At 46.3% G+C, this 20,403-nt stretch overlaps 1 protein-coding gene across 1 annotated transcript in view; it reads right to left on the bottom strand.

Annotated features, from left to right (window-relative positions):
- Rtkn2 (rhotekin 2) overlaps nt 1-20,403 on the bottom strand; it is a 61,168-nt gene that overhangs the window by 28,002 nt on the left and 12,763 nt on the right. The window contains exons 3-6 of the mRNA XM_005360147.3: nt 17,334-17,392; nt 13,323-13,376; nt 11,898-12,015; nt 8,694-8,888 (exon numbers count right to left, since the gene is read on the bottom strand). Of these exons, the coding sequence (XP_005360204.1) occupies nt 8,694-8,888; nt 11,898-12,015; nt 13,323-13,376; nt 17,334-17,392 (426 nt within the window). The remainder of the gene's footprint in view (nt 1-8,693; nt 8,889-11,897; nt 12,016-13,322; nt 13,377-17,333; nt 17,393-20,403) is intronic.

Genomic DNA, 20,403 nt, shown 5'->3' with positions numbered 1-20,403 from the left:
CCTGCTCCATGTGGGCTAGCCTCTGCTAGCACTGCCTCGCACTATGCACGTTTCCACAGAGCCTTTCATAATTAGCTTTCATTTTCCCCTAGCATCTACATGAGTTCCCCCTACTCCTGCAAAATTAAGGAAGCACGGGAGACAACTGGAGAATGAATCCAAGGAACCAAAGACCACAAGCACAAGGAGCGCGCTAACAGCACACAAAGCTGCCTGCTAATACGACGCCAGCTGTGTGGTAACAAGGTGTAATATATGACGCGCGCTCCCGAGATGCTCATTTGTTTTATGGAGGTACATTGTTGGATACTGTAAGTGCTTTAAATTGATAAAGCAGTATCATTTTCCTTGCGAGAAAGAAAAAGAAATAGACTGCCTATCGGTGATTGAATGCAGAACGTGCTGTCTTTGGGAGAAAGATCGCTGACAATGAAGTAGAGTTGTCTGCGTTTGTCACGGTGGCTGCAACAGTCAGCAAGGAAGAGTGGAGGCGAGCGCTGTCACAAGCAAGGGTCGGTGAGGCTAAGGGAGGCGCAGAAGGATTAAGGTGAGGAGGGGCTAACTTGGGTGAGCAGGGGAGAGGAAGCCCTTCGTGCACAGTCAGGCTTGTGCAGAGACTCGGGTGGAAGCAATGAGCCGTAGGCCGAGACGGCAAGGCCATGGGAGTGAGGCCAGGCATGGCTCACACACCCAGGACTGTGGCTGGGCTATTGTGAGGGAGCAGAGCGATGGCACCGGATGTCCAGCGGGCCAGCAAGGGGCAGAAGCTACACACAGCACTGGCCGGAGGGCGGGATCAAGGGCCCAAACTGTTCTGAGTGACACACGGAGAGGCAGCTGCTACGGTTGTGTGGAGGACAGACCTCGGGGACTGACGCGAAAACAGAAACATCAACTAGGGTGGATGCAGGCTGGGGACAGTGAGGAAGGAGGTGACCTTCCTCAGGACCTCTCGAAGCTGGCCCAGTGTGAACACAGCTCAGGAAAGAACACCAGGAACAGCGCCGAGGCTTTGTGTTCAAGCCACCAGAAAAAGGGACTCACTAGTTGAGATGGGGCAGACTGAAGGGGGTTAGGTATGGAGTTGAGTTTGGAACAACTCAATTTATTTATTTTTTTGGGGGGGGGTTTCGAGACAGGGTTTCTCTGCGGTTTTGGAGCCTGTCCTGGAACTAGCTCTGTAGACCAGGCTGGTCTCGAACTCACAGAGATCCGCCTGCCTCTGCCTCCCGAGTGCTGGGATTAAAGGCGTGCGCCAACCACCGCCCGGCGGAACAACTCAATTTAATTGCCCCTTAATGGGCAGGAGGGCAGCAGGTGTTGCGTCTAGAGGCAGAAGACCCTGAACACCGAAATTTGGGAGGGGGTTTTCGGTACCGAGATGAAATTTAATGGAAGTCAGAAAACCAAGTAAAGGCCAATGATCAAATACAACCCTTTGGATTGAGCTGAAAAGCAGCGATCAATGGAGACAGGCAAGGAGCACTCCCTAAGGTAGAAGACGAACCACGACAGCGGGACCCAAGAAGACAGTCCACGGCTTACTTCACGGGCAGTGGCCAGCTGGGCTTACACCAATGAGCCAACAGCAGCTGTGGCAGAGGGTGGCTGCCTGGATGACCTCAGCGGGACTTCCTGTAGGCTGGGATGGAGGAAGAGATAGGATGAAAGTCAGCTAAGATTCGGGAGAACGGGAGAAGAGGAAGGCGGCGAGGCAGGACTATGAAGACTGTTTCCTCAGCCAAGAGCTGCGGAGGACCTGCAGAAGGTCGACATATTTGGGAGATGAAAGAAAAGAAAAGCTGATGGTTCCGGGAAGTGGAAGCGGGAAGGGATCCATCTCAGTCGCCGAGAAGACAGACCAGTGGGATCCGGTGCTCAAGCAGATGAGCCCCGGACAGAGAGAGGCAAGAGAAGCAGGCTGGTGGGTCCGACGGGGCGAGGACGTGCGAATCCACCGACAGTCGAGGATCCCAACAGCATTCGAAACACAAGATCAGCTCTGAGCGAGAAATGGAGACAGCTTTCGGGGTAGGGAAGAAAGCAATTATGCAAAATCCTTTAGGAGGTAAAGGGGAGAGACCACAGCAACTAAGGATCTGCCTAGGTGTAGTGAGTGTGCCCATGCGTCCGTGCTCACTTAGAGCACTGGGGAGATGGTAAAATAGGCAAAAATTATACCAAGACTGAATTACAGACTTAATTTTTTTCCTTGGGCTTTGTATTAGGCTGTTCTCTGATGCTATGACAGACATCACAGAGAAAGGAACTTGGGAAAGGGATTATGCCATCTTATAGCTTATAGTCAGTCAGGAAAGGAAGTCACGGTAAGAGCCCGGAGGCAGGAACCGAAGGAGAGGCTTTGGAAAGGGGGCAACTTATTGGCTTAATTCACATGGTTTGCTCAGCCTGTTTTCTTATAGAAGCCAGGACCGCGTGCCCAGGGGTGGCGCCACCCACACTGGGCTGGGTCCCCCTACATCAATCATTAGTCAAGTAAACGCCCCACAGACTTGCTTACAAGCCAGTCTGATGAAGGTATTTCCTCAACTGCAGCTCACTCTTCTTAGACGACCCTGGCGTGGGTCAAGCTGACAAGAAAAACCAAAAAACCAAACCAAACCAAAAACCTGACCAGCACAGGCTTTAAACCATGATCATGCCCAGAATCCCTTTCTCCAAGTACTAAAAGGTAAATGCATAGATTATTAGCCTCCAGGTTCTAGAAAGGGCACATCTAAAAATAACAACATGAAAAGGAAAAGCACTAATCAATAATCCCTTCTAAAATGGGTGTGCTAGAATCCAGCCAACAGATGATATGGCCAGAGACAATCATTGGCTAAACACCGTGTGACTTCAGAGCCAAGCGGGGTGTGTGTGTGTTTGTTTGTGTGTGTGTGCGCGCGCGCGCGCATGCGCGCGCAGCCTAAGTAGGAACAGGAACACAGCACAGGGAGGAGCTTAAGAGCATGGGAGGAAGATACTGCTCAGAGCACACGGCATCCTCTCCGAAGCAGCCAGAACACTACACTTTATTATTATTATTTTTGTTGTTTGTTTGGCTTTTCTAGATCCTAGTCCTTAAACTAGTGCCACTTTCCTGAAGAGTGGTTGGTGTGGCTAAGCGGCGGTAGCTGAAAACCACGGCTGGGTATCAATTGCCAGCAGAGGTCTTGGTACGGTGTCTGCTTGAGAACGGCAGAACTGTGACCACTTCCTTTCCTCAAAGACCTGCGAGACAGCATCTCTGGGGTCGGGGTGAGCAGGGTGGATACTCTCTGCGCACCTGTGCAGATAAGCGCATGATGTTCAGAGAATGTGGCTAACTTGCTGTTGGCTAAGATGGGGCCCCCACTGTGCCATGCTGTCTTTATGTCTCTTACAATTAGCTTACAATTAAAGGGCTCCTCTCAAAGGAAACAAAACATAGTAGCCATGTTTTACGAGATGCAAGAATCCTGAGGGGTGAGCAAGCTCTGAGGCCCAAGGGCCTTCAGGACTGACCTGCTGTGTGGTCTTTTCCAAGGCCAGTTCCTCAGTGAAGTTCAGAACCTATCTTAGCTTTCACACCCCTCAAATCTTTTAACAGTATTGTTCCAAACCACAGATGCCCCATTTGTGCTGGAGATGTGTTAGGAGCGTTGTTTTATACCTGCATTCTGATTTAATTTCAGCACAGTGGCTTCTTGCGGTATTTCTTTTCAGTTTGTATGTGCAGTGTTTCACCTGTAGGTACATCTGCATGATGTGTGTGTGCAGTACTCCCAGAGGCCACAAGAGGGCGTCAGGTGCCCCAGAACTGGGGTCAAAGACAAGTGTCGGGGCTAAAGGCTACTGGTGCTCCTAACTACGAAGCCAGCTCTCCACAAGTAACTTGTTGTTTTTTAATTTAGTTTGTCTTTTGGTCAATTAAATTATCACAAATGAAACTACACGCTTTGACAGGAATTTTTTAAAGCATGTTTAAATGACAAAGAACATTGTCCCAGCCACCGAGAAGCAAAAAAAAAAAAAAAAAAATTTAATTCAGCTGTTAGAGGAACTGGCAAGATCTAAAGAGATTTCAGTAAGCCAAAAGAAAAAAATGAGTCAATCGGGGACATACTAAAAAAAAAAAAAAAAAAAAAAAAAAAAAAAATACCAAAAATGTTCACTGTCTTCTTTAGCCCAACAATACCATTTTATGATGGTATTTGAAGTCACTTCATTTTTAGCCCGTGACTAATTACATGGGAATCTTCCAAACCAACAATGATTTCACTCTTCAAGCATGCTGGTCAGAATAACATTTTGTTTCTAAAACATTGCCCTCATTCCCTTGCGCCAACCCTAACACTAAGTTCCCAAAAGTTTAACCAGCTACATGTCTTCTATCAAGTAGGCCAATTGCTACAATACTGGGGCAGGGGCGGGGGGAGGTCAAGCAATATGAAAAATAATAACTACTTAGATGGTAGTGGGGGGATGCATTCTTGTCAGGAAAAAATAGCTATATTTGGTCACATACCATCTCTCAGACACACTATTTTATATGCACTCATTTTGGTTAGAGACTAAATAAGACCTGCAGTGGGGGCCTCAACACTGAACTTGATCTGTGTTAGAAACGCAAAACTGTATCTTCTTGTGCTCTCTGAATACCAATGCTCTCTTCCCAAGGGCCAGAGTTTGAGGCACGCTGTGGGTTGTGTGTGAGCCAGATACTCTTCACTCAAGCCTGAAGACTGAGCAAACGTGGGCACTCAGAGAAGGTGACTGTGTAAAATGCCGTCGAGGGTGTTATCACATCTTCTGACGATCGGAGTAGTATAAAATAATCAAGGTCTCCTGGAACATGTCTATAGAAAAGCTTAGCATCTGAATTCAGGGGCAAAGCGTGGAGGCCAGACGTGAACAGAAGAATCAAGATGAAGATGCTTTGTCCTTCTGAATGATGACGTAACAAACAACACGAGACGGCCAAGAAAACCACCAGGCTTCACAGAGAAATGCAGGCCGGACAAAGGGTCTAGCCTCATCTACATCATCTTCTATGAAATTACAAAGGGGGCTGGCCTTGAAAGCACATGTACGTTATGCTGTCATGTCAAGGTTTTAACTGGAGAGCTCCTGCAACAATTCAGAAAAAACCCTGGGAAAAAAAAAACAGTAACAATGACAGAAAAGTGCAATTATTAAATACCTATCATATACAAAGTCCAAGAATTAACTATTGAATTTCATAATGATGATTCTACAAAATTAGATATTATTGCATTATTATTCTCTTTGTGTTGGGCAGGGCAAAGAGTATATTAATCAAGCTTGGGTCACACAAGCAGTAAGTGATAGAAAGTTTAAAAAAAAAATTAGGTTCTCATTGTCAAGCAACAAAGTTTTCAAGTGTTTAGAACTCTGTTTACTGTCGCTTGATTTCAGGATATCCGAAAGCCCCCAAATGTCCCTGAGAACAAAGGCTGGGTCTAAGCACCTCTGCCTTCCAGCAGAGGAGACAAAGGCCCAAGGGTAATGTCACAGGCAGGTGCAGCTGGAAAAGACCCGAGTGATTCTTCCAGTTCCTAGACAATGCTGATCTTAAGACACGCCGCCACAGTGCTGGGCAGCTACCCCCACAGTCTCTCTCCACTCTAAGGTGCCCTGATCCGAATGTGGAATTAGGAAATCTCTGTAAAGAAGAAAGGTTTCTACTACTGTGGTGGTCTGAATGAGATGTCCCCCATGTCTAAGGCCAAACCACCTGAATGCGCCTGATCTCGTCTCATCTCGGAAGCTAAGCAGGGTCGGGCCTGGTTAGCACCGGGATGGGAGATGTCCCCCAGTCTCTAGCATTTGAATGACTTGTCCCCAGTTGGTGTGGCTGTGTTGAGGTGTGTCGTGTCACTGAGGGTGGGCGTTGATGTTTTAAAGCCTTGCGCAGTTCCGGATGCACTCCGAGATGTGAGCTCTGGGCTTCCCGACCCCGCCTGTGTGCCTCTGCTTGTGAGCTCAGACTCCACAGGACTGCAAGCCCAAACAAACTCTTCCTTCTACAAACTGCCTTAGTCATGGTGTGTCATCACAGCGACTGAGAAGTGACCAATACAAATACCTTGTGACAGAGTTGAGACCCAATCCAGCAAACGCCTGACGGGATCCCGGTGTAAATAAATCTCTCAAGGAAGAAAAACAAAGGCCCCCTGCCTCAGTTTTAACATCTGTCTTGGAGGAAATTTTTTTTTTTTGGTGGGGGAACTGTTTCTCAGACCTCAAATTGAGATTTACTCATGGATCATAAAAGCAATTTAATGCCTCAGAGACGGATGGCATTTTGGTAAATCCAAATGAACTATAATAAAAAATACACCTAATCCTTTATTGCAAACACCTAGTGTTAACAGCGCTACCCTTTAGGCATGCGTGCAGTCAGTCATGAATGCGGTACAGTTCCTGCTCCAGTCTCTTTCAAATCCATCAAACAAGCAAACAAACAAACAAAAAAGCTGAGCAGTGGTGGCGCACGTCTATAATCCCAGCATTCAGGAGGCAGAGGCAGGTGGATCTGAGTTTCAGGCCAGCCTGGACTGCAGAGCAAGTTCCAGGACAGTCAGGGATACACAGACAAACCTGTCTTGAAAAAACAAAAACCAACCAACCAACAAAACACATCTAAACACCACAGTGGAAGGCCACCAGGACACCTGGCATGGGAAGCATCCTTAGCTCTATCTTGATGACTGAGATTACTGGGATCAACACCTAGAATATCTCATGTCTGTAATTACAGAATCGTCTTGACCTGCTGAAGAGCCAGCTTGATTAGCCATGAAAAGAAATTCCAGGAACGCGGCCACGTCAATGCTTTCCCAATGAAGCACAGACACAAGACTGCGGAGAAAAACACAATGTTTTAAGAAAGCGCACAAAGGAAGTCAGGGCTCTGGGCAGAAAGACCGATGCCCGGCCCAGCAGGAAACAACACAATGAACAAGGGAACAGCCAACCTGCAGCCTGCAGCAGCAAAGATACTCCAAGGGTCAGCATGCGGGAAAGACGCATGCGTCATTCTGAAGGCTTCATCCAATAGAGAAGGGAGAACGAGAACTATCACAAGAAAAACACAAACGTGTGTTCAAATAAAACATGGTCTACTTCCATGCCTGTCACCAACCCGCAAGTAAGTCTAAACCTGATAAAGTGTAAAAGTCGTATAAAAGCTGAGGTTCTTTCTCTCTTTCCTCTTCACTGTCTTGCAGTGGCAGCATCGCCTTCTCTGCAAGACCGCTGTCTTGGGGAGAAAGACAGAGCAACTGAACAGGACATCTATACCGTACCCCCCTCCCGAGGCTCAGAAGTCATTGTAGAAGCCCGGGTGAGAAGCAACCAAGAGCCGAGGCAGCAGATGAATACAAGGAAAACAGTTAAGGACGCAGCAGGACTGCTGCTCACAGGGACGCAGGGTGGCTGTGACAGCCATCACAGACCGGTGCAAGCCCAAGTCAGACCAGATCCCAGCACGGAGAGGAAGTGGGACACACGGCCCACCCCTAGGCGTGGAGCGACTGGAGATTGTTGGCTGCCGGCGAGGAGAAAGACGCTGTTCTCTAAAACTGTATCCCCTGATCCATCAACCAGGATCCACACATCCAGGAATACTGGGGCAGCACAAATTGGTCTTGAGTGACTTGGAGGGTTAGGGGGGCACAGATTGGATGGGTGAGGAGTGGGGGATGGGTCGGGGGGGGAGCTGGAGAAGAGGGCAGAGGACCAATCTCATCAAAACATTATATGCGATGCTCAAAGAAGTCATTAAAAGGAACAAACACAGAACAAATCTAGGGATCCACTGCATTATAGTCTTGACCGAAACAATGAATCGTGGGTAACAGCTGCTAAAAGTCTCAGCTAGAAGACAGGCAAAATTGGCTTTAAAATAGACACATCAGGCTGGAAACTCCTGAACTCAGAAGTGGAGCGGGGTCTCCTACAGGGAAAAATGCAGTGAAAATAGATTTCTAACGAGATAGAGGATCAGAGCCCTAAGGAGAATGAGCCAACCAGTCCCTCAGATCCATTACGAGGGGACAGGAAATACAGGAGCACAGAGATGCAAGCAGCTAGATTACAAATACAGGCACCCTACAAAAACCTGGTTTCCTCAATAATAAGGCCAAGAAAAACCAGCGATGGAACTGGATGAGACTAAAATAACCCTAAAATTTGGACTCACTCAAATGTGTCATTACCCACTTTGTTTGATCCTGATTTGTACAATCACACCTCAAAGGGACTTTTTCAGGATTGTACAATTTGAATATAGACGACCAGGTTACATAAGCATAAGGACTTATTTTTAAATTGTTAGATGTGATAAAATATCGTATTGGTTTCTTAAAGCGATAAAACATTTTAAATAAGAAAGCACAGCACACATAAGAAATCCAATTAGCAGAACGTCAGGAAGCGGGCACATATAAGCCCCTTCTGGGAAAAACATTTCGCCTTTCTGGTAGACGTAGAATTCCAAACACCTACGAAGCAGGTTGCCTGACTTCCATCCTTCAGAAGAAGGGGCTAAGGCCACCTCAGCTAGGTAAAGACCACGCAGCCGAGGCTTCCTTCTGTTTCCAGATGCTGCACCACTGGAAATGCAAGCGTGCATACTCTAACGACCACACTCTGCCACAGCACACATGCTCTATCAGAAAGCTTACGCGATGGAGCTGGCGAGCAGGCACGCCTCTTGGTTCTCTTCCTGGAGCATGGAACTTATCTTCCTTCCTGCAGCTTTGCTGATGGACGTCTTCAGCTTTTTAGCGAGCTTTTTGGGGGTGTTGGTTATGGAGGAGTCCTCTGCACCACAGCTGTACACGTCGATCTTTATCCGGAAGTCCGGGCCCGCTTCGTGGCTAAGCACAAGAGCAGTTAGAATGCTGGGAGTCGAATTCAGTAGACGCTAAAACTAACACACCTTGGATGTTTTTACAATAGTAAAAAAAAAAAAAATCAACATTTAAATCATATATAAGGAGATGCGATTTCCACAGTTATTTAGTTTCTGAAGAGCTTTAGAGGTTCTTTAGAGGTTCGCTGTAACTTTTAGAGCTGTTAGCTTCTAAACTAGAGTCTTGGAGATTTGGGGAGTGACTTCTTTTTTTTGTGTGTGTGTGAAACACCTGCCAAGCACACATGCATACCTGGTCAGGCATGACCTAATCAGTGAGCTGTAGGCCAGCAGAAGACCGTCTTGAAAAATACAGCAGAGAGGGCCCACTGTTGTCCCCTGGTCTCTGGATGCTTATGCATTAACACCCCACAGACATTCACAGCACACACAAGAACATGTGTGTGTGTGCACACATACACAAGACACGCAAGCGAGCACTTTTCTTCACTTGAGCCAACACACACAGGCACAGTACTTAAAAAGCATGAACACGCTGGCTTTGCTGTTTTTCCCTCACGGTCCTTCACCACCAAAATGTGAAAGTATCTATTTATATTATATCTGGAATTTCCTGAAACATCTGTCTCTCCTGCACAGAGTCCACAGAAACTCCAGTTCCCATTTGTCCTCATACCCAGTCAGTCCACCGCCTCACTGTGGCCAACAGCCATCAGCATTCCACTGTTTGGTCAGAGAGAAAAAGGCCCACAAAACCAAGAGAAAGGGATAGACTTCACAGCCTGGGGCTCCCAGAGGGCAGGCACAGCCTTGATGAAAGCTGTGGCTTCACAAACCACGCCTAAAAGGAGATGGGACCAGATAGGCTTTTATTAAAACCTATTCAGGGCCGGGCGGAGGTGGCGCACACCTTTAATCCCAGCAGAGGCAGGCGGATCTCTGTGAGTTCAAGGTCAGCCTGGTCTTACAAGAGCCAGTTCCAGGAGAGGCTCCAAAGCTACAGAGGAAACCTGTCTCTAAAAACAAACAAACAAAAAAACCCCAAAACACCCTCTGGTCTACCCTGGAGGTTGCCCTCTGACCCCCACACCTGCTGTTTCACAACTGTCCTCATGCTCCGCCACACAAACATGCGCACAAAGAAAACAAACGGATAAATCAACTGTTTGGCAAGCACAATATGTCGGGCATTACTCTTTCTAGGCACAATCAACTACCCTCAGCACAGAAACCCATGGTGTTGTTACTAAGAGCAAGACACACTTGGGACCGCATCCATCTGCAGACGTGACCGGAAGATAAAAGGGAGTCAGTCATGGGGCCTTAAAATTCAAATGGCCAATCTAGGGTTTGAATAAATCCGAGGACCGACTTCCAGATATTTTTATAGTTTCTTACTTGGCAACGTCCAAACATACAGTATTCCTGGTAATGAGTAACAAATGTCAATATTTAGAAGAAAACCAGAGATTCATAAATATTGAAGACTTATTAAAAACAAGCATCATAACAAAAAGCACATTTTTTAACATTGAGAACACTTGTCAGCAGTTATTTTTAGACCAATTTGAAATATTTACACAAAAAATACCAATAAATCATATGCTGTCTTCCAAGTCATTTGTATTGTTCTTCCTGCGGGGGGGAGGGGGGTCCATCTAACTTTTGTCTTTGTGGCAAAAAAAGCAAACAATGGCCGAGTGATGCGAAGAAGAGAGCCAATTAGCCAGTGAGTGGGATAATTTTGGCAAGAAACAAAATGTCATTAGCAACGTCTGAAAATAGAAATGAAGATAGAGAGATAATGAAGGAAATACACTTTAGCCTAAATTCTACAAGAACTTGGGACGCTTCCTGAGGCGGGGCACCACTGGATTCCTTTGGCTTAAACCCAGCTTGTAAAATGGCCCGTGTTGCTGCTAATAGCCCAGGGTGACATGTTGTTTTGTCCTATACAATCACGCTGGAACACCAGCACGGAAGCCACAGATGCTGTCTGCGGCAGTCCCGTCGGTGTTACCTGACTGGCAAAGACGGGCCTCTGAGGTCTCAAGTGTCAGTGGACACGGGCAAGGGGCGGGCGGCTGGCTCCACGTGAGCCGCTCCACAGCTATTCCCACTCGATAGGGGAATGGCATCTTGAAAGCGCCCAAGAAACAAATCCCACGAGGCGACGGCAGAGTCTTTGAAGGAGAGGACAGGAAAAACTCATGGTGGTTAGAAATGATCTCCGCGGCTGCCCGAGGAGCCGTTTCTGCCTCTCTGTATGATGGCCATAATACAGTGAGCCTGCGCAGAGCAGGGCCATAAAACAGTGCTTTAAGATGGCCAGGCTGTTCACTGTCTGAGTCCGTGAGGAATCCACTGTAAGGGAAAGAATGGCCGAGCACCATGCTAGGCACTTAGAGAATGGCTTGGAAGCAAAGCTGCTTCGCTACTTTAGTTCTCGTGTCACTAAACTACCTGTGAAGCTTAAAAAAAAAAAATCAGCTTTATGCCTAAATTCACTGTACAGCAAACATAAAGTGAAATTCGATTTATAGCTTGGTTAATGATAGAAATATAAATATTTATAAAGAGTTTATCAGAGCCAACAAGCCAACTATTTGCTGCTTATATTAATTAGAAGATTTCTATTTTATTCTGAATCCAAAAATCTGTATCTTTTAAACATTTAAAGCTGTTAATGCTTTGAAAAGGATCCAAGGACCATCAGGACGTAGGCCATCAGAAACCAAAGACGGCAGTCGGCCCTCCTTTACTGATAAGAAAAAGAGGCAGGGGCTGGAGAGATGGCTGAGTGGTTAAGAGCACTGACTGCTCTTCCAGAGGTCCTGAGTTCAATTCCCAGCAACCACATGGTGGCTCACAGCCATCTATGAGACCTGGCGCCCCCTTCTGGCTTGCAGGCACACATGGAAGGAATACTGTACACATAATAAATATTTTAAAAAAAAAGAAAGAAAAAGAGGCAGACTTCCGAGTTCATTCTTTACAGATGAAAGATACTTACAATATGGTGACGTTGTCAAAACATATATCTGTGACTGTCTGATCCACGATCACCATGTCGGTGTCAAACACTTCGGCTCCCATCCTGAATAAACAAAAGATGGCGTAGCGCTGTGTGCCTGAAGGAGAGATGACAGTAGAGAAGGCCATCACAAGCCGGACAAATCAGGCCCGAGATGCTCGCCTAGCACGCACGCACGCACGCACGCACGCACGCTGAGCACTGAGTTGCCATAGCTCTGGCCACGGCTTCCTGTGTTTGCAATGGTCCCTCACCCAACTCAAACACAACCTCAAACGAAGGACCAAAAATGAACATCAGCCCCGCAGCTTCCTGAAGAGATCCCCAGAAACCAATCTGATCACTAACCAACTCGTGCCCCACCGGGAAACTAAGCACCGCACATAATGATTCCACACCTAAGGAGGTCCAAGTCTTAGGAGAAAGCGACTTTTAAAGGCGGGAACACCAGCAGCAGCCAAATGTCTTCCACCGCGCTGGAAACAGGAAGAAACCACCTAAAAGCCCCGACGACCAAAAGGCAGGCAAAGCAATGAAAAGTGACAGGGGACACACAAAATGGGACTAACACAGGGGGACACAAAAACAGCTGCTAGGCCTTGCGATTTGTTGATGCTCTAACAAATGCCAGGGGATTAAAGAGCCGGTTTATTAAAGGCTAGCCATGATTTCTTCATTACTGAGAAAATGTAGCTCTTCAGGAAAAGTTTATTTTCTGCAGTAAGCAGGAAGATTGACTTAATTCCCCCATGCCTTCCTTGGTGAAGTAAATTATATGGCCTAATTGAAAAACAAAACACTAACTTGATTTAAATTCTTCATATTAAATTAATTATGCCTGATACCATTCATCTTTTGGAATATGAAGAATATAGCCACAATAGACAAGGCAGATAAAGGACTATCGGATCACTCGGCTTTGCCTCACCCAGGCAAAGGAGACATCTGAGGTTAATGACCGTCATCCAAGCAATACACAGACTTGTGAAGACTGCATACAGCCAGCAAAATAGAAGGGGAAAAGAAGATCACATCTAGTTAACAACCTCTCATTACATCCTGTTAAATAACCCAACAAAGCAAAGCCGAGACCTCACTCCAGACAGCTGTTTAGTGTGTGTGTGTGGGGGGGAGCTACCTTCCTCCCTCACCTCTCCACCTTGAGCCCAGCACTCAGGTTCCCATCAACGAGGGAAAAGTGTACGTGGTATGTGCCATCTACTCTGAATCAGGGAACTGGCACGCAGACCCCTAATCGGAAAACAACCCTTCACCAGCACCGCGCTTACTGCCAAACGGCAGCGCCATCTCTCAGTGCCGAAGGAGTCTGTCCTCAGAAATCACAAACTGGGATCCTGTGCGCTAAAGGAAACACTTCCGACTTTGAATGGAACCCATACGTACATTCTTTATTACTGAAGTGATCAGAGTCTTTCCACATGAGTGGGATTCGGATACCTGCAAAGGCGGCAGGAAAAAAAAAAAAGACAATTATTTTGATAATTTTTATTTCACCATGATGTGAACCTCTGAATTCCATAATAAAATATAGTGCCTATCAAAGATGAAATATACACATTTTCTAGTTGTTCACAGCTGGTTTAGGAAATATTTTGCTCTTGTATGTGTACAGGTGTTTTGTCTGCATCACCTGTGTGTCATGTCTGATGGCCACGAAGGGCAGAAGAGGGCTGAGGTTGCAGGTGGTAGTGAGCCCTCACGTGGGCGCTGGGCCCCAACTCAGGTCCTCTGCGAGAGGAATACATACTCTTAGCCACCTCTCTAGCTCCATAGGTGATAATTTCAGAAGTTATTAAATATATGTAAAATTCAGGGGTATTTGAAATGAAAATTCATTCTTTTATGATTTTAGCCCCACATCTATGCCTTTTCCTCCCCGCTCCCCGGCTTTATGATGCCTCCCTTAGCAGCTATGCCATTCTGAGTCCACATCTGTCCCTGGTCCAAACACTTCACGGATGGAACCAAATCATTAATCAGCAATTATAGATCCCAGTCCCAAACGTGCTAGAATTGCTGTCTTTCGGAGGCATCCGATTGTCACTGGTTTTTTACCATTTGATCAAAATCCCTCTCAATTAACTTAGGAGCTCAAAACATTTTTACACGCCCCCCCCATCCCCGTGTGTGTGTGTGTGTGTGTGTGTAGGTCAGAGACAACTTATAAAATTTGGTTCTCTCCTACCATGTGGACCCCAGGAATTGAACTCAGATCATCAGGGTTGGCGGCAAGCGCCTTTATCTGTTGAGTCCTCTCATTGGCCCAGGGAACTAATAACGTCTTCGATATTTTATCTTCACATAGTATATTTACTTTTAACATTTTCTCTAACCTTGGCTTTTGGTTTGAGGGCTGGAGCTGGGGTCCACAGGCTCAGCAGAACCTCCCACTGAGCTAGCCATGCCTGCAGCTCCCACACTAACATTTTAATTACGGTTATTCTTGTATATTTAATGCTTGAGGGTAGTTGCTGCCTTGTTGTAAATTACACTTTTTTTTTCATTATATTCTGTAGCACGTTATTGCTGGTTTTAAGAAAAACTACCACTTTTTATTTATTTATCCTAAATCCAGTCACATTTTATTGAATGCTTTAATTCAAGTGTCTCAGTGTCTCCCTTTAGGTCACATCCATCTGCCATCCATTAGCCTCGAAAAGTCTCCAATCTGCCTATTCATTTTCAATAGCTTCATTTTTCGGTCATTATTTTAGCTACAATTCCAGACCAGTGTTAAATTATGTTGACATAATAGACATTGTTATTTTGTTCTTGATTTTAATAGGAATGTCTTTGTCTCATAACTCTAACTCGGCTGATGGCCTGTCAGGCCTCACTTCACAATGGCTGCCTCCTCCTCTTCCACGATGGCCAACGGTTTCTCACTGCAGCTGCCCTGGCTGTGGTGGGGCGGCCTTAACTATTCCCTCTGTCATGGAGGGACCCTGACCACGCTTCCTCAGCTGCTTCCCCACAACCGGGGTCAGCCCTGCTCCTTCTCACGCCTCATCCCAGCTCCATACAAACCCAGGGAGAGCGAGAATTTCCCATCCGTTTCCCAGTTGGCCATGGATTCCTCAGAGAGCAGAGGGTCCAGCTTTGACCGACGACAGAAACAACCACCTACCTGGGTTTAGCTTATTGTACTCCACCTTTGCTTTTCCTGTATCCTCATTGACAGTTTACAGCAAACTGAGACTGCCTACACAGCTTAGTGAACCGGAAGTATCAGGTGCCAGCCTGTAATTTGGTTAAGAGAAAAACTAGGGACTGGGGCGACGGCTCAGGGGTTGAGCACTTGGTGCACAACCACAGTTTGGATCCCCAGAACCCATTACATGCAGGTTGGCTGTGGCAGCCACCTGTAATTCCAGCCTGGGGCGGGGTGGCGGAGGGCTTCCCAAAGAAAGTTGGCTCTAGAGATTGTCATTGCCAGGGACCTGTGAGTTTGACTGACAGACCCTGCCTCGAAATTAATTAAAAAGTGGAAGAATGACTGAGGATGACTCCACCTCAGGACCTTACATATACATGCATGCATTTGCCACATGTCTACATACATGCAAACATGCATCCACACATATGAAAAAGAGAGTGAAACCACTGCACTTAGTCGCTGAGTGGGGAGCCGGCGAAAACACAGGGCAATTGCCACAGTGCCACTGCATGCGGGCGAACCCACTACTTTCATAGTTATGAAGCTCTGGCCAGGGGAAGCAGGTACAAGAAACTCAAGGTCTGTCTTGTTTGTAGTGCAGTCTTAGAAACATTCTGACACTTGGCTGCCAGTGTCCAGCGAGCCAAGACCATGCTAATGGCACATGCATCCCATCCTCTGGGTTTCGTTTTCTTAATTTCATTTAAAAAAAAATGTCTTGGGAAGAAAGACTATGTTTTGGGGAAAACGACCTTGGGTTTTGTACAAAGTTATCTACGATCATGAAAAGACCCCTCCCCCACACGTATACCTTTTTTTTTTTTTTTAAAGGATCCCTTCTAAATGCGGTAAACAAGCGCTCTCAAAAAGACAGCAGAAGACGGCAATCACAGAGCTCACACGACAGGCCACTTACCTCATTTGCCTACAGAGTAGAGCCTTACTAGAAGCAAGGGAGGGAGAACAATATTTAAATGATGGTGGAAAAAAACTCCTCTAAAGATCTACAATAGTTAATCTATGCGTGTTAAACTGTATTTAAACAGAAGATGTCCCATGTTTGGCAGCAAATGGACACAGGCAATGTCGCGGGCCTTGTGTCGGCAGCACACTGGAGACCAAGCATGAACGCAAGTAATCACAGAACCAGCAACAGGCTTTGGCGCGGCTCATCTAATTCTCTGGAGCACTTTGGGCAATTTCTCCAATAAGGTCCTAAATAAAATATCTGTTCTCCCGGCACGGTAACTTGTGTCCAGCCATGATTGTGAGCGACGGAGGTAGAGAACGATCCTTTAAGCGGCAAGCCCGGTGGTATAGCGGCTGGGCACTCTACCTTAGGCCAACGGAAAAGCCAGCCATTCCTGGAGGCCAGCACAGGACACGCTGCTTTCCTAGGGTGCGCTGAGGAGATACCTGCCAGCCTCCCATGCTAATTCTGAGGCATCTCTATGCCATAGTCTTGGATGGCCCTGCCATTTTGGAGAAACTGAGACTACACAGCCTAAGCGCCATCTAGTGGCAAGGCGTCTTCCAACGCTGCGGACAGGAACCATGGTTCCAGCCTCAGTGATAGTGGGAGGGTTTAGAGATGAGCAAACAGATCCTGGAGAAAATACCACAGTTTCACAACCCAATTAGGTGTCTCAACCAAGGCGTGTGTTGACAAAGGAAGGAAAAAAAAAAATCTGCCTAAAGCATGTGACTTGTGTAATGGAAGACAGAGCCAGAAAAAGAACTGGGGCAGAATGGAAAACTTGGCGGGGCTGGGGCAGTTTGGTTTTTACAAGCTGAAAGTGGTCAGTCATCTCCCCAGCATTCACTGAGCAAAATTTCACAGGAGCCAAGCCCAGTGACAGTGGCTTTGATATAATGTGATAAACACGGACCCAACTCCCACGAAAACTCTATCTTAGAAGATCCTTAAACAGAAAAGGCGGGGAGAGAGAGCTTGTGGGTTTGCAGCCCAGCTTGGGCACTTACGGCAAGCAGGTCACCCAATGCGCCTTCTGCACATTCCACAACCTGAACAAACCTGGGCAAACCTGTACCATGTCTGTAACGCACAAGTTTCCACCACACTGCGATGTTCCACGCGACTTCAGAGAAATAATGGTTAAATATTTAGAATAAATATTCTGATGGAGGTATGAACAATGGAACGGAGAGACTGGAAATACCAAATACACGAGGCCGGCAACGCTAGCCACTCTACACCGCGCGCGCCCACAGCCTACCTGAGAGGGCGAGCCTCCCTCTGCAGGGTCTTCGTTCTTTGCTCTCACAGTTCACGTCGCTGTCAAGAGAAAACACACATCAGCACCAACAAAGGTCTTTCTTAAAAGAAGCGACGATTTCAAGTCTTTGGCAAACAGCTGAACTTTAAAATAAATATACACCTATGAATACTAATAACTAATGTGGAGTATTTGCCTCAAAAGATGTTTAGTCGACAGCCAGCTACCTTTCAGGGAGTTTATATAAACCGTTCAACTTCCTAATAATGTGTACTTGGTGACACTCTGACGGTGGCTTTGCTGACCAACTCAACATAATGAACAGTATTGTTCCTGCCCCTGGGACTGCAATCACAAAACCTACATTTTGAGTCTTGGCTGCACTGGCCTGAAGGAGTCAGGTGTTGCCCAAGTCAAGCTGTGGGCTGCTATCCCTGAAGATAAGAAAGCCCCATCTCACCTTTGGCTATAATTTATGTGCAGGTGGCATAATATCTCACATAATATCTCATTTCTCCTAAGTCCCAACGAACAAGCACACAGCAGATTAGTATGAGAGAACAGAAAGCAGAGAGGGAAACAGAAAACCTCTTTCAAGGATATTCTGAGGTGTAAGACAACCTCCCTCCCAAAGTCAGGACTTCCTATCACTCAAAACAAAATGAGACACCATTCAAGCTGAAGATCATGCATTCAAGGCCAGCCTGTGCTACCCTATGAAGACCCTGTCTCACACACAAAGCAAGGGAGGGCGAGGCGGCTCAGTGGATAAAGGCGTCTGCAGGCAAACGTGGGGCCTGAGGTTCATCCCCGGAACCCACGTCATGCAAAGAAAGAACAGATGCCTGCCACGTTAGGATATAAAAATATTCTCAAACTATAATATAAATCTAATTAACCATAAAATTTTGCAAAATTAAGTCTGTCTTTAAAAAAGGAGAAAACTCAAACCTCGATTTTTCTGAAGCCTCAGTCATTTTCAGTTTAAATACTCTCAAAAAGGTTACTTTGGGTGCAAAAGTGGGATGTTTTCCCAACTCATCCAGATTAACCATGAAACTGCTAAGTAAGGCTGTTTGATTTAGTTAAAGATGCCTAAAAGCTGCCACGGTCACATCGACCCTGAAAGCCACAGTTAAGAGGCAACCTGAGCAAAGGGCACAGGTACAAACAGTGTACCTCCTCCAGGCAAACCAGGTCACAGCGCTATCTTGGTTAAACATGTACACGTTAATCTGCTTTTCAGAGCAGAGGACCAGACTTAGGGACCAGTGCTCTACCACTGAGTCACTTCCCAACCCCTAAACGCTAATTTAAGAGATAAGACACATAAAAGACAAACTCGACTTTTTTATAGTGTAGGTCCAGAAACTGAGCAACAGAGGGCGCCAATCTGCCACTCTGTTGCTCAAAAATCAGTAAGAAAATGCTCTGGGTAAACACAGCTCAGCCTGTTTTATGTTGTTACATACGGGGGGGCTTTAAACACCATTTCTGTGCCAAAATTGGTGCTTTGTAACAATAGCATAATGATAACAATATTTTACATTTTCTTAATGAAACAGTTACAGGATTCTAAGTGGTATTTGAAAGTATTTTATAAAAACCTCCACCTTTTATGCAAATAAAAACTAAAACGCCCAGAAATACCCAGTGCAGAATTTAAAGCCTAAAACTACAATGCATGATGGTGATAGATTCATGATGCCCTAGATTATACCCCAAGTGTGATACAATCAGCCCCTTTCCATAGACCCTCAAGCTGTGTAAAATTTAAGAAATAATTTCAGCAGAGTCTTTAAATATATGCTTCATTACAGAACTACTACAAGCACTGATTTTTTTTTTTCTTCCCATCTAGGCTTTTTCTTCTTTTAACTTACAGTACGTAAGCAATAAAGTCAGAGACTGGAGTGTGAAGACTGGCAATCACAGCCAACTCACAGGGTTATTTCGGCACTATTAAAAACTCACAATTATGTTGAATGACACACATAATTAAATCCTATAAATGACTCTAATTAGCATTATTATTTTTTTCTTACAAAGCCAAATAAAGCATTTCAGATTTTTAAGTCGAGAAGAGATGGGATGGCCGGGGTGGGGGATGGAGGCTGAGGGAGGACAGTGTCAAAATGTGAGCTCTGTGAGCGTGGACGAGGGGGCTGTGGGATGAGTGCCTCACCCAGCACAGCGCCCCACCAGGCCCTGGGCATCTGGGCCTGCTGCTGAGAAGGGCAGGAAGCATGAGCATCCCGGGAGCAGACCTAGAGTCAAGCTTTGGGCTTCAGCACCACTTCCCTCAGTGAGTGGCTGAGTGGCTGACTGCACCCACAGAGAGAGAAGGGACGTATCTCGTTAGCTTCTGCAGCTGCTGAACCAACTGACAACTCTCATGTGTCTGTGGAATTCTTTAAGGTGTCACACAAACGGGTGCCTGCTCTGTGAATACAGATGTTTGGGTTCCAGGGTTGAGCCGCGGCTCAGGGAGAAGACACACTGAGTCATTTGCTCACGGATCAGAGTCTAACTGACAGTTCCTGTGACAGTCATCTGAGACTCTACACAGCCCATCAGAGTCTTCACGTCAACAAGGAAAACAGGGTCTCCTGTAACGCCCACCAGCAGCACAACCAGAAAATGGGCTGTTACAAATGCCACTGTCTTTGGAAGACATGAAAGGCAACTCCTGGGGACCTCGTCCCACACAGCTAGGTAACCATTAGCTGAAGTTACACTAGCCTGGAAGGAAAGAGAATGTGCATAGAAGGCTTGAGAAAGCTTGTAGAATACCGATACTAGACCCTGGGGGGTTGAAATGTACTCAGCTTCAACCACTGTTAATACTGTGGAGGAGATAGATGGGCGGTAGTGCACGCCTTTAATCCCAACACTTGGGAGGCAGAGGCAGGTGGATCTCTGTGAGTGTGAGGCCAGCCTGGTCTACAGAGCAAGTTCCAGGACAGTCAAGGCTACCCAGAGAAGCCCTGGCTCGGAAAACCAATATGTATATGGGAGGAGAGAGGCATGAAGTACGAGTTTGGCATAGAAATAAAAAGAGCTAGTTCCA

The sequence above is a fragment of the Microtus ochrogaster genome, linkage group LG2, assembly GCF_000317375.1.
Source record: "Microtus ochrogaster isolate Prairie Vole_2 linkage group LG2, MicOch1.0, whole genome shotgun sequence".
Classification (NCBI taxonomy): domain Eukaryota; kingdom Metazoa; phylum Chordata; class Mammalia; order Rodentia; family Cricetidae; genus Microtus; species Microtus ochrogaster.
Note: the sequence above shows the minus strand (reverse complement) of the source record. Positions and strands in the feature narration are given on the sequence as shown.